Source organism: Myotis myotis, unplaced genomic scaffold, assembly GCF_014108235.1.
Source record: "Myotis myotis isolate mMyoMyo1 unplaced genomic scaffold, mMyoMyo1.p scaffold_m19_p_9, whole genome shotgun sequence".
Taxonomy (NCBI): Eukaryota; Metazoa; Chordata; class Mammalia; order Chiroptera; family Vespertilionidae; genus Myotis; species Myotis myotis.
The window spans coordinates 47497587-47512543 of record NW_023416401.1 but is presented as its reverse complement, the minus strand read 5'-3'; the positions used below and the strand labels follow the sequence as shown (position 1 = coordinate 47512543).

General features: G+C 36.1%; 1 protein-coding gene across 2 annotated transcripts in view; it reads right to left on the bottom strand.

Moving 5' to 3' along the window:
- The window catches only part of CDH19 (cadherin 19), a 62908-nt gene that overhangs the window by 10331 nt on the left and 37620 nt on the right, over positions 1-14957 (bottom strand). For both annotated transcript variants that reach the window (XM_036323262.1, XM_036323263.1), the window contains exons 5-8: positions 13233-13397; positions 9654-9838; positions 8765-9018; positions 4132-4253 (exon numbers count right to left, since the gene is read on the bottom strand). In XM_036323262.1, the coding sequence (XP_036179155.1) occupies positions 4132-4253; positions 8765-9018; positions 9654-9838; positions 13233-13397 (726 nt within the window). The remainder of the gene's footprint in view (positions 1-4131; positions 4254-8764; positions 9019-9653; positions 9839-13232; positions 13398-14957) is intronic.

Here is a 14957-nt window from a genome sequence, read left to right as displayed (position 1 = left end):
AGGCCCGGTGCACAAAAATTTGTGCACTTGGTGGGGAGGGGAGGGTCCCTCAGCCCGGCCTGTGCCCTCTCGCAGTCTGGGACCCCTTGGGAGATAACAACCTGCTGGCTTAGGCCTGCTCCCGGGTGGCAGAGGGCAGGCCCAATCCCTAGGTGCAGCCCCTGGTCAGGCTCAGAGCAGGGCCGATTGGGGAGTTGGGGTGCTGCCCCCTGTCATGCACAGAGCAGGGAGATTGGGAGGTTGTGATGCCACCCTCAGTCGCGCTCAGGGTAGGGCTGATTGGGGGGTTGGGGCACCGTCCCCTGTCACACTCAAGGCAGGGTCGATGGGGAGGTTGCGGCACCACCCCCTGTCACACACAGAGCAGGGCCAATCAGGGGGTTGGGGCACTGCCCCCCGTCACACACAGAGCAGGGCCCGTGGGGGGGTGTTGGGGAGCTCTCCCCTATCAGGCACAGAGCAGGGCTGATCAGGGGGTTGGGGCGCCTTCCCCTGTCAGGAACAGAGCAGGGCGGATAGGGAGGTTGTGGCCCTGCCCCCTGTCACACACAGAGCCACAGGGCGATCAGGGGGTTTGGGCGCTGCCCCCTGTCACGCTGATCCCGGTGCTGGGAGGCCTCATGGCTCCACTGATCCCAGTGCTGGGAGGCATATTACCCTTTTATTATATAGGGTAGAGGCCTGGTGCATGGGTGGGGGCCGGCTGGTTTGCCCTGAAGGGTGTCCTGGATCAGGGTGGGGGTCCTCACTGGGGTGCCTGGCCAGCCTGGGTGAGGGGCTGAGGGCTGTTTGCAGCTGGTCACACACCCTTCAGGGTAGGGGTCCCCACTGGGGTGCCTGGCCAGCCTGGGTGAAGGGCTGAGGGCTGTTTTCAGGCTGGGGGTGACTAAAGCTCCCAACCACTCCTTTTTAACTTTTTTTCTTTTTTTATTCTGGGCCAGCTTTAGCTTTGAGGCTTGGCTCCAGCTCTTAGGTTTCTGGCCTTTGCTTACAATGTTGCCATCCTGCTGGCTGAAGCCCTGTGGTATTTGTTACAGAGTTTCTTAAACTGCCCACTCAGAGGCCTGCAGCGGCAGGCAGGGAACGCTGGTTTCCTCCGTCACCGAAGCAAGCAAGCCTCATGTTAGTTTCAAGCTGCCTGGCTGCTGGCCGCCATCTTGGCTGACAGTTAATTTGCATATCGCCCTGATTAGCCAATGGGAAGGGTAGCGGTCGTATGCCAATTACCATGTTTCTCTTTTATTAGTGTAGATGCTGTGGAAAAGGCACATAAACTAAAGAATAGGAGGAGTAAGGTTCCTTTGTTTCTCAATGTTTCTATTTATAACTTACATGCTCATTTGTTCATGGAAAAACATTATATTTAAAATTTTAATTTCAATGCAGACATTTTTTAATCTTTATTGTTGAGAATATTAAAGATGTTTCCCATTTTTCCTCCATTGCCTCCCTCCATCTGGTTCCTGACACACCCCAGGCCTTCACCTCACTCTTGTCTGTGTCCATAGATTATGCATATATGCAGATACTTTTTTGGTTAAACTCTGCTCACCCCCTCTCCTCCCTTCCCTTTGAGCTCCATCAGTCTGCTTGGTGCATGCTTCCATGCCTCTGGAACTATTATGTCCCTCCGTTTATTTTGTTCTTCAGATTCCACATATGAGTGAGATCATGTGATACTTGTCTTTCTCTGATTGGCTTGTTTTGCTTAGCATAATACTCTCCAGGCCCCTCCATGCTGTCTCAAAGGGTAAGAAATCTTTCTTTTTTTTATAACTGCATAGTATTACATTGTATAAATGTACCATAGCTTTTTTATCCACTCACCTACTGATGGGCACTTGGGCTATTTCTTAGATAGTGCAAATAGCACTGCTATGAACATAGGGGTGCATATATTCTTTCTGATTGGTATTTCGGGGTTCTTAAGATATATTACTAAAAGTGGGATCACTATGAAATGTCAGTTTTGTTTTTAATTTTTTGAGGAAACTCCATACTATTCTCCATACTATTCTTCCACCAGCAATGTGCCAGGGTTCCCATTTCTCCAAATCCTTGCCAATACTTGTTGATTTATTGATGGTAGCCAATGCAAAAGCAACCATCCCTCAAAATGCAAAGGGAACCCACTGTACAGGAGAACATAATTATCAATGAGGCATAGGACAAGGTGTTAATTTCCAAAATATATAAAGACCTCATACAACTCAACAAAAGGAAGACAAATAATCTGATTTAAAATGGACAAAGGACATAAATAGACACTTCACCAAAGAGGATGTACAGATGGCCAATAGTCATATGAAAAAAAAAGCTCAAAAGTCACTAATCATCAGAAAGATGCAAAGACAATTTTTTTTAAAGAGACAATTCTCTCTTTTGAAAATAAGGGAAAAGACTGTCCCTCCTTCCTCATAAAACATTTATCCTAGAAAACTTAAAATTATAATGTCTCTGCTTCTTTAAAATATATGTAAGCCTTTTAAAAGTTAAAGAGCCATAGCTGGTATGACTCAGTAAATAGAACGTCAGCCTGATTACTTAAGTGCCCCAGGTTCAATTCCAGGCAAGGGCACATACGTGGGTTGCAGGCTCCGGGTGCATGCGGAAGGCAACTAATCAAGGTGTCTCTCTCACATCAATGTTTCTCTCTCAGTATCTCTCCCCTTCCTTTCAATCTCTCTAAAAATAACGAAAAAAATATCCTTGGTGAAGATTAAACATACATGCATGTATACATACATATATACATACATACATAAAATAAAAGTTAAAGAAACCTCTTGCCAACTTTCCAATCCAGGTTTGTATTTCTCAAGTATTGGGAGCCAACTCTTTGGAATGTAATCATCAAGCAGGAAGCATTGCTTCCTTCCAGTTTCTGGGGAGGAGGCAAAGTTTAGCAAAGGCCTTGACCCAAGTAGCAAACTACCTCTTATCATACAGGAATGAGAAGCTTAATTTTCATTTGGATAAAGTAAATTAGCTAACACAGATGGTCACTCTAACTACTTAGTGAATTTTAAATAATTATGTGTGACACCTGATGTGAAGTCCTAATTGTTTATCTTGAGAACTTGCTTGCAATGGGCTATATCTGCCTGGGTGTATAAAGGGTTAGATTTCTTTCTGTCTTGGCAATTAGTGGATTTCCTTTAAGGGACATCACATTCTGGTCAATTATAAGACTGATCAATGACTTTTCTCTCTATTCCACCGTTATAGACCTCTCTTGCTGTGTTGGGATGAGATTTTGAAAAACTCATGGCTTTAAGGAAATACATAAACCATTAAGAGTTATTTTAAGACTCTTGTCTATTGTTTTATAATCATGATAAATGGATAAAATAAGACATTAACATATTTAAAAAGTATTTCTAGAGATTTCAAGATAGGATGACTCAAAATTTAAGGCTCATCTTTTAATGGTTTAAACATATAATATATCACCATAGAATAACTTTTTGCTTAAATAAACTAGAAAAAGTATTGCAGGCACAAATAAATTTAAGAAAAATTAGTAAGCAATTCATTTAAATATTGTATTCTTTTTTTCTGAAAAAAATCTGTTTAAAATTAAGTTCAAATTAAACCTCTGACATGACTATGTAAAACATACATATATCTTCACAGCTTCATTTTAAAGTGATTAGTATTTTTATTCACTTAGCTGGCATGCTGGGAAATAGCTTGTTGCCTCACTCAGGAAGTTTTCCAGGAACCAGACTAAGCACAGTGACCTTCATTTGCTGATAAAACAAATGTTACAAGGCAACATCTCTTTCCTACAATCAACAGACCTGTTGTGTTGCAAGCTTCTAGGTAGTGAACACATACAACAGGGTTTTTTATAGCACTTTTTATGGGATGCCCTGTTTTCCACGATTCAGGAAGTTTGCTTATATTATTACTGAACTTAAATTGTGAAATGAGTTAAAAGCTATAATAGGAATGAGCAGGCATTGTTAATTGAAAGTAATAAAAATATACATGTATGAATTGACATACAAAATATCACTAAACTTTATTCTAACATTTTATACTAGTAACATTTTAAACTAGTTTTTGTCGCTATGTTCAGAAGTTATTGAATGGTTTAAAAAGTATGGTTCTCAAATGAGTACTTACATAGTTCTCTGGCTGTAATGCTGAGGTTGCACCAAGCACTCATCTCTCTGTCAAGAGGGTAAGTTGTGATGATGGTGCCATTGTCATCAATTTGGAACGTGTTGCTTTTGGTAATAGAATACCTGAACCAAATAAAGTGTTCCTCAATTTTATTTACTCTGTATAACAGTGATACATAACATCTCTTTAAAAGCAACAAGACAAATTGTTAAGTGCATGTCCACATAGATAATTAAATTCAGACCAGTTTCAGAAAGGTGTATTTATATATTTAAGATTCAACTCAGAGGAAATTGGGGGGAAAACACTAAAACACTTAAATTGATGTATGCTCAATCTAAACTCACACTCATTTCTAAGAGAGAATTTTAATAAATGAGTGACTAGTTTAAAACAAAATGGCAAATTGCATTTATAAAGAGAAAGAAGAGAATGTGAATAAATGGGAATAAAATGGGAATAAAAATTAATTTTTGAACCTCTTTTTAAAAAGTTTAAAGCAAGATAAAACATATTCTTAGCCTAAACTGTTCTGAGTCTCTTTCCAACACCACATAATTGCTTGTTAAATCTGAGTATCACATTATAATTACTTGATAGCTGACCTATGGGAAACTGCTTGTTTTTGTTTGCTGAAATAAAACAATTTGATAATATTTAATAAATAAAACATATATATAGGGATGGGCAAAAGTAGATTGATGGTTGTCCATATGGAAAGTAATACAATACTTAATAAATTATAATAAAAGAATAAACTTTTGCATCATCACAACTGTAAACCAACTTTTAAAATTCATGATATGATGAAAGTGGCATATCAAATCTCTGTGGAAAGTTAAACTAGGTTTTTAATAATAAATGGTGCTGGTATTATAGGAATAGCCATTAGAAAATGATAAACTTAGATCCATACCTACCTACCTACATACATACATACATATATACATATAGATAGGTATAGATACACCAGGAGTAAGGTTAGTAGATCTAATGTGCTATTAGATCATACATGGAAAGAAGTCAGATCATAAAATTCTCTCATGCAAAAGCCTGGAAATTGATCTCCAAATCCACAATGAAAGAAATCTTTGACGTACTCAGCAAAAGTTTACCTTCCTGCAAATGATTAATAATAAAAATTAAAAACGAGTAATGACTAGGGTTTGGTGATGGCTTCTCATTGCACAGATATTCCAGATGACTTTGATGAAACATCAATGAAGTTTGCCAAAAATCATGTGGCAAAAGATCAGAACATTTTAATCTTGAATTGATAGGTCTCTAAAAATATCAGTAATTTTTAGCTTGGTGTTCCAGGAAGAATTAGAATCAGAATTACAGAGAACTAAGCTTTAGAGGAACTCAGTTTTAACTCTACTCACTTTTAAACCTTTATAATCAATTTACTTACAGAACCACAGATGGTCACACTTCCTACTTAAGAGATTTTTTGACTAATGAAACATTAGTTTAACAGTTACTATATGTTTTAAACATCTAAAATATCCTTTTCTACAATACACCATTTGAAATAAAACCAATCAAATGTTAGAGATTATTTCCAAATTAAAGTTTTTAAAAATTATGATCCTGAGTCAACATTAACATTTTAAGTAACAATCAATAAACAGATTTAAGAAAGAGCACATGTCTGCAATCTATATATATAAAAGGCTAATATGCAAAGTGTCCCCTTGGGAGTTTGACTGGGAGACCAGAAGTTCGATTGCTCACTATGACGTGTGCTGACCACCAGGGGCTAGCGGGAAATGAAGGAAGGCCCTGTCTGGCAGCCAGAAGGCCCCAATCAGCCCTGATTTCTGTCCAGGCCTAGGGACCCTACCCATGCATGAATCTCGTGCACTGGGCCTCTAGTATATTTCATAAAATGCCTGGGCTAAAAAGCTTAAACAGTAGAGTTTTGATGCTTAGAAAATTAATCTTTGGTTCACTTCAAATGTCCTTTTATGGACTCTTCATTCTAATATATACAATGAGATACAACTCAGCCATAAAACCAGATTAAATACTGTCATTTGCAACAGCATGAATGAATCTAGAGAATATCACACTAAGCAAGATAAGTCAGACAGAAAAAAATAAAAACCGCATGACTTAACTCATATATAGGATATAAAACTGAAAGCAACAAATGCACAAACAAGAAAAACAAACAAAACTCATAGACACAGACAACAGTATGATGGTCACCAGAGAGAAGAGGGAATGGGGGAAGCAAAGGGTAAAGGGGGGTATAATGTGACAGAAGATTGGGTGGTGGGCATACAATGCAATATGAAGATTATGTATCATAGAAATATACACTTGAAACCTATATGATATTATTAACCAACATTACACCAATAAATTTATTTTTCAAAAGCTTAATGATTAAAATGTGACTGTGCAATGTTTTCTCATTGTTAATGGCTCTTGAAGGAATGATATAAACAAATGATTCTTCCAGGCTTTCTTCTCCAGATGCTTTTATATCTTGTTCTTAATGTTTGTACGATTACAAAAGTTCTATCCCCACTTCACAGAAGAAACTGAGACATGTGAAAGCTAAGTCTCTATACATTTAACTTTGTTTTCATGATATATTTTGAACATTTGCTATCCACATAGAAAAAACATTTGTGAAAGCAATATATGAAAAGCAATCTTATTTATAAGATACTTATAAATCTTCGTCTAGAAAAGGCATTGAAAGGTATTTTTAATAGGTGCTCACAAACTATTTTTAAAGGTAATTAATTTTGATGTAAAAATAACAATTGTTACCAAACATATATTGTAGAAAATAAGGTAAATAACCACCAGAAGTGATACTATAAAATACATTACCTCTGTTAATATTTGGGTGTGTCTCATATATGCCTAATATTTTCACTAGTAGTAAACACACAACTCTAATAATGTTGTATTATCTTTTAGAATCATGCCATTGTTTTTATTGACATTCACAGGCATTGTAAATCATTCATCATTCATTGCCTTATTTGCATCACTAAGATTCAATGTTTAAATTGTTTTCAACAAGTTTCTGTAAATTATAAAATAATAAAGAGCTTAATAATTAAAGCATTTTAAAAAATTAGTCTTAAGTATTCTAAGGGAGAACAATAAATAGGTTAATATATCTACTACTTTAAAAATCTAAACAATTGATTTACTGGGTTATAATTATATATATAACATCTATATATATATATATAAAAGGCTAAGTGACTGGCCAACTGGCCAACCGACCGATAGGTATGATGCACACTGACCAGCAGGGGGCATACACTCAATGCAGGAGCTTCCAAGTGACAGCAACTTTTCAGAGTGCCCTCTTGCACTTCGGGGCCCCTTGGGGGATGTCAGATTGCTGGTTTCGGCCCAAACCCACAGGCCAGGCTGAGGGATCCCACCTGCTGGAGGGACCCCGCTCACTCCACAGATGCTTTTGGAGCCCCAGCGCCACCCCAGGTGCGGCTGGCTGGGGAGGGACCATGGGAGGTTGGCTCCAGGGCGTGTCTGGCCCTGCTCACCCAGTCAGGCCCCACCGGCCACCTTCTAATTAATTTCTTTTCAATGGGCATGAATCTGTGCACTAGGCCTCTAATAGAAATATTTTTCCTAAAATTACTATAACTAAATAGGAACTATATCTACAAATTAGGAGATGGTTTTTATTAGTAATTACTGTGGAAAACTGTGAGCATTGCTCTGTCTCACAAATGCAAAGAAGCTCCTTCTCCTCTCTGTAGCCTCCCCCACACTCGAAAACGCATAGCAGAGCCAGCATCGTCATACATACAGGGAAGTTTGTAGAATTTTCTGAATGTGGAAAATAGATAATTAAGGGAACATGTAACAGATTTTGCTTTTATATCTAACCAGGCCTACAATTTGAATACTGAAAAAACTAAAGAAGAAAATTGAGTACATGAATGTAACAGACTAGTTTAATAGTGGCAAGTACAGTTTAAATGTAACACAGATATTTATTTCTAACCAATTAGACTTAATTTTTATTCCTTTAAGTGGTATCCTATAAAAAGCTTTGTACAGTTTTTAAAAAAATATATCTTTATTTATTTCAGAGAGAAAGGGAGAGGGAGAGATAGAAACATCACTGATGAGAGAGAATCATTGATTGGCTGCCTCCTGCATGACCCCTACTAGGGATCAAGCCCACAACCTAGGCATGTGCCCTTGACCAGAATCAGACTTGGGACCCTTCAGTCCCCAGGCTGATGCTCTATCCACTGAGCCAAACCAGCTAGGGGACTTTCTACATTTTTGAATATTATTTAGTTTAAACAATATTTAAATACACCACATTTGGATCAACTTTGTTTCTTCTTTGATTGGGCACCCTCACCTCCTTAACCCACTTAATGGAGTTGGTTGCATCCAATTTTAGATGGTGACTGCCTATTTCTTGCATGTTTGCAATTGCTTATTTTACTGCTTTTTAACCAATAATGAGGTCACCTATTATAAATTATCTAAATTGTTGCTAAATTTGATAGGTACTATGCAGAGAAATATAGACATATCCTTGTTACATTCACATCTTATATTTAAGCCAGTCTGTGTTCATTCACTCATTACTGCAAAGTTGGCCTTCCAGACATACCTGATAGGACTTCTGTTGTCATCTGGATCAATGGCAGAGACCACACCCACCGATGATCCCTGTGGGCTTCCTTCAAAGATCTCAAATAGGTAATACGGAAGGAGGAAGACAGGAGGTTCATCTTCATCTTCCACCCGGACCCTAATAAAAGTGGTGGAAGCCACAGTGTGATACTTCTTGAGCTGCTCATCAACATGGCGGTTTTTAACTTTTGCTCTAATATTATAGTAGGTCTGTTGCTCATAATCCACTTTCTACAAAGAAATACAGTGTGCATAAAAGAAATGGCTTCAGTAACCCACCACATTACTTAGCAAAAGCAAGTTTTTGTTGTTACATTATCTCAGTTATAGTTAGGTTTTACCTTTTCACTCCCTTAGGTTGTTCTTTTTTTAAATTTTTCCTTTTTATTAAATTTATTGGGGTGATATTGATTAATAAGATGATGTAGGTTTCTATTATTCATGATCTGCATATTGGTTTTACTTTTTATCTATTGGATCCCTCTGATATTATTATTCAGCATTGGCACAACAATCTCCTACTTGTACTTTGTTATTTTTATCTATTACAAAATGTTTTGGGATAATAACTATATTTTTTAAATTTAGGTTAAAATTACACTTTTCTGGGAAAAAGTATCTTATAAAATTAAGAATTAATTTCCTGTATTTTAAGATCTTTTCAAAAGGAATGCTCTACGTATAAATAGAAGCTTTGTAATAACTAAATATCATCTCTAAATACCTTTTCTTTCTAAATCATAAAGCACAGGTTATCATTTCAATTACTTAATAAAGCAAAACTAACTGCCTATACAAAATAATCATGTGTTTTTATGATTTGATTTTGCATTATTCTGCAAAGCAAATAATTTTAATATATCTACCTTTTTCAATATAACAATGCCTTCTTGGGTCTCATTATTAGTAATGATGTCGAATGTTTGTGATTCATCATTTTCAACGCTGTAATCCATTTCTGCATTCTTTCCTATGTCCCTATCATGTGCCATGATTGTTCCTACAGAAGTACCAATGGGTGCAGATTCGGAGACATTCATGCGGTATAAGCCTTCAAAAACAAAATTCAAGATACTTTGTATTAACATAAGACTCTCCCAATTGTAGAAAATCCCATGAACACCTTTCCACCTTTCATTTTTATAATCTGAACATTTCCTTAATAATATAATTGAGCATCTATTATTGTCCCTTAAATATATCTTAGGAAGTTCTTTTACCAGTACATATAACTTTCAAATTTCTATTCATATAAATACATTCTCAATATTCATGGATTTATTTTTTATTGTACCCTTCAACCATCCCAAATTAAATTTGATAAAAAGAGGTTTTCAATTTCACTCAAGCATTCTGATACCTAAAGTTACCAATAAATGTAAGCATGAATTAAAGATGGGAGAGACTAAAAGAAAATAGTTGAAGTCTAAGTATGATGGTTTGATTTGAAGATGTTGAGCCTAGATTCCATTAAACATGGTGGAAGTGAAAAAGAAAGTTGGATCCTTAAAATTTGGAAAGTGGATATAGTGGAAAATCTGTGTTTAAATTAGATGACCCTACTGCTTTAGCCATAACAAAATAATGATAATTGTACCTGAAATGCAGAGACAATAAAGAGAAATAACTGAGCTCTTTTCCTTATTTGGCAGAAGAATCTCGTATAAAACTGGTAACGAACTAGCAATTCATATATTATTATTTGTAATATATTCTTAAATGTAGGAAATAATCATATATGTTAATATTCTAAAGATTGAAACTTCTTAGAATTTAAAAAAAATAACCCATGCAATGTAATTTTCTTTAAAGGGACTCTTGATCTTCTTAGAAGCATAAAGCAAGTCACTTCACATGTCACCTTGTAATACGTTCCTTTATTTTTTAAGCGACAGGAATGTTACTTAAAAGTTGCTAATATTTTACTGTGTAAGGAAATAGCAGTTTAACTATACTGCAGTTTTTATTTTGTTGTGGGAAAATGAAAAGAATTGTTTATTTCATTGCACAAATTAAAAATTGCCAACAAATTAATCTGGAGAACAGAGTGACACTGCACTAAATCTGAAAGCATATGCTTTAACAATTTGATAATTCAACACTTTGTGCTGTTTTCCATACTTTCAAAAATATTTTGGACAAAAAATGCTTATAAGAAGTGCGATGGGATGGCAATAAAGAAAAGTAGCTTGAACAAGAGTAAGGAGGCCAGCATGCTTCTATTTTGTAAGAATAGTCAATACATACATTTTTCAAATGATTATGGTGTGGAACGGGAATAGGGAAATCATTTTGAAGAATGAGGTAACTTTATGGTATTAGAATCATGTCCTCCACACTCACATTCAATTGAAGTTACGAAACTATCATTGTGCATTAGGATTCTGGGTAACTAAGAGGATTTAAAATGAGTATTTTAGTTTTTTAATAACTGATAAATATTGACTTAAAAAACTAAAAAAGCAGCTGAAGTTTGGAAGACTTCTCGCCATGCTTCATTGAGATCTCTCTTCCTTCTAGTCTTAAACTAGCTTTTTCACCTTTATATGAATAAAATGTAGACCAGATTTATTCAATGAATTCAGCTACCATGTCTCTATATGTATTATATGCCAATTATTTTATAAAGTTCTCAGCATTTCAGATTTACTTAGACATTATCTTCTTGCCTTTAGGGCATATTCATGTTGTAGAGAGAGTCACAACACGATACAATTCATAATGAGGAGATGAAGGTCACCAACTGCTGCTCCATTGCCTACCTTCCATCTGAAGAGGAGCTTTTTATTGACTCATAAAATGTAGCACAAAGGGTGAAAAGTTGCAATGATGTAGGATGGATAAATTTTAAAAATCTAGAAATGAGCTTTAGAAATGTAGATCATGGTGATTAAACTGTATTTGGTAACAGAAATTTTCTAAGAGAGTATATATCTCTCAGTTTCTCTCAACACACACACACACACACACACGCACACACACACACACATACACACACACACACGCACGCACATCCATGGTGTGTGGAGATGGACAGGTTAGTTTGACTGCAGTAATGATTTCACTATGTATATATCAAAACACCATGTTGTACACCCCAAATATGTATAATTTCTATTTAAAAGAAAACGCAGTTGCTACATTTTGTAAACAAACACAATTTAAAATTGGATGATAGCACAGAAATAAAAATTCAGAATTCTAATATTTTTCAAAAGTTCAAAAGATCGGTTAACCCTGGACCTGGCACAAATTGGCAACATTGAGTAGTGTCTGCATCATGTAGGAGTGTGTGTGTGTGTGTGTGTGTGTGTGTGTGTGTGTGTGTGTGTGATCTACTTTCTTTGCTTCATGCTTATCGAATTTTCCTTCTATCATGATGATTTCTCATGATTTATGGAAATGCTTGCAAATTTATTTCTGTAGCTAAGAAAGTATTCCCTGAAAAAGAAACTCCTTAGAAAATAAGTTTCTCCTAGGAATGTCATAAGAATTTCTTTCTGAAGCACACCATGTGACTTAACTTGTACTTATTACTTAATTCTCAGATCAGATGTGACCTTTTCTTGCTACAAAAATAAAAAAAAAATAGATATACTCATTTTATTTTTTTTATTTTTTTCAAAACCAGTGCAGCATTATTGGCTCAGGCGATGGACATTATCATTGTCAGGCCTGCCCTGTGCTTCCGCCAAACCGATATACTAATTTTAAATCATTCCTGGTAGTAGGTAGAAGAATGATTCCCAAAGTTATTTGTGTCATAATACCCTCAAAAACATGCAATAGGGAATTAAGGTTTTAGATGGAATTTAGATTGAAATGTGGACATAATCTTGGTTTATCCAAGTGGTCCCAATGTACTCACATGTGTCCTGAAAAGTGGAAGAAGAAATAAAAGTGTGGGTCAGAGCGATGGCAGTGAGAGAAGGATATGACACCCTTTGGTGCTTCTGAGATCTGTGGCCATGCACAAAATCCAGAAAGAGGCCTCTAGGAGCTAAGCATGTCCTTCAGTTGACAACCATTAAAGAAACAGACTTTTATCCTACAAACACAATAACTGAATTCTAGGAACACCCAAATGCAAGGAAATAGGTTCTGCCCTAGAGCCCACAGAAACAATGGCAGCCCTGCAGACATTATTTTGCATGATCCTACTTGGCCTGCTGACATGCATATTAGACATCTTTAAGGTAATAAGTCAGTGTTAAGACATGAAGTTTGTGGTGATTGGTTAGAGAAGCAATTGAAAAATAACACATTACTCATTCATTTGTATTTGACTTCATGCTAATGAAAATAGGCATGTCTTAGAACAATTAAATTTCTTTTACATCATTTTAGTGCTGTAGAAGTGCTTTTAGAATACACACTAACACCTGCATATATTCAACATACTTATAATTACGGTATAATAAAAACTCAAGATGCTTTCTACTTACCTTTTTTAAATGTAGGGATGTTGTCATTAATATCAGAAAGTGTAATTAATACACTCGTTGTTCCAGACAGTGCTCCGGGCAGACCAATCCTGTCTTTGGCTTGAACAATTACCCAATATGAATCTTGCAGCTCTCTATCCGTTTTAGAAGATGTTCTTATAACTCCTTTAAAAGTTTGATAAACTCCAATTATTATTTTATTATTAACCATGATATATTTCTAGTTAATTTCAAGAATTCAACCATATTATCATTCTTTTGACACATTTTGAACTACTACAATGTGCCAGACACTGCTCTAGATAAAATAATAACAATAATATCAAATTAAACAACAATTCTACCTGGACTTTCATGGGCCATCACAATATTAAGGACAGTAGTAGACCCTTAATAAAATCCCATTGTAACCCACAGGTAGAGAAGAAGACTGTATTATTTTTACCTCAATCTATTTTCTGCTATCTTCTCTAACATAATGTTAGTGTGCTACAATTAACTTTTCTTATTAACTTGTAATAAGTTAGGTTATTGTGGGTAAATGTGTAAATTAAAATACCAAATGTATGTAAAAATATTGTGCACCTGTGATGTCTATTTTGAGTCATGTTGAATAAAGAAAGATTGGTTTCTGACACTATTATTCATAATCTACCAATAGAGATGAACACACGCACAGGTATTTGAAATCAAGATGAACCATGATGAATATGTTGATGCATGTCCACTATCTATGAAGTCATTTAGTGAAAAAAATTCATCACTGAATAAAACATAGAAAAAATGTCAGCAGTTTACAGGACAGGGGAATGCAGTCCTAAAGATTTGGGGAACATGTGAAAAAATACAAGAAAGATAATGGTCAATCCTCAAATGTGTCTGGAAAAAGGAATACATTAAAAAATTGTGATGCCAGTTTGTGTGTGTGTGTGTGTGTGTGTGTGTGTTTTAAAGAAAGATAAAATAGCTGCATTCTGAGAGGATTTAACTGTAGATAGAGTATTTCACAGTTGTAATCTATTATGTGAATCAGTATGAAAACCATTGAATATATTAAATAGATGCTGCTAGTATTTACCTATATGTAACTCAAGAGAGAATTATTTTATATCAGCAAAGGAGAACAGTATTTGAGCTTCTGATATATCCAAAGATGTAGAGATCAGTACATCAGTGAGTGAGAGGAACACAGAGGCCTTCACTCCCCATGTGGGGGGCTTCCATGAACTTTGCCTACTTTATTTTCAACTTTTCTTCTCATCTTCAGACTGAAGAAAGGATATATATTCCCAGAGCCTCTTATACACACTGAAATTTACAGTTTCATGTTTTTTGGCTCTCATCTGTCTCGCTGCCCATTCCACCTCTCCTCCTTAAATATAATCCATAGCTTTAACTAACTTGCTCAAGATATTTTTTAGAAAACAGTGAGAATTGGGAACAAAGACAGTGCTTAAAATGGTCAAGAAGCCCCAGTATGACCCAGCACATGTCTGTTCTTCAGATACCTCATTTTCTACTCTCCTGCTCTGTGCTTTTCTACACTGGCCTCTGGTCTAAGAGCTTCAACACTCTCCCATCTCAGGAATGTCTCTTAGATTCCATAACCTGGAATGCCCTTCCATGCCCTTCTCCTCTGCCACAGGCTCAGCTCTGCATTCTGGTTTCAGGGTATTCTGTCTTGACCATACAATATAAAGTAGTCCTCACTTTCTTTCTCTTATT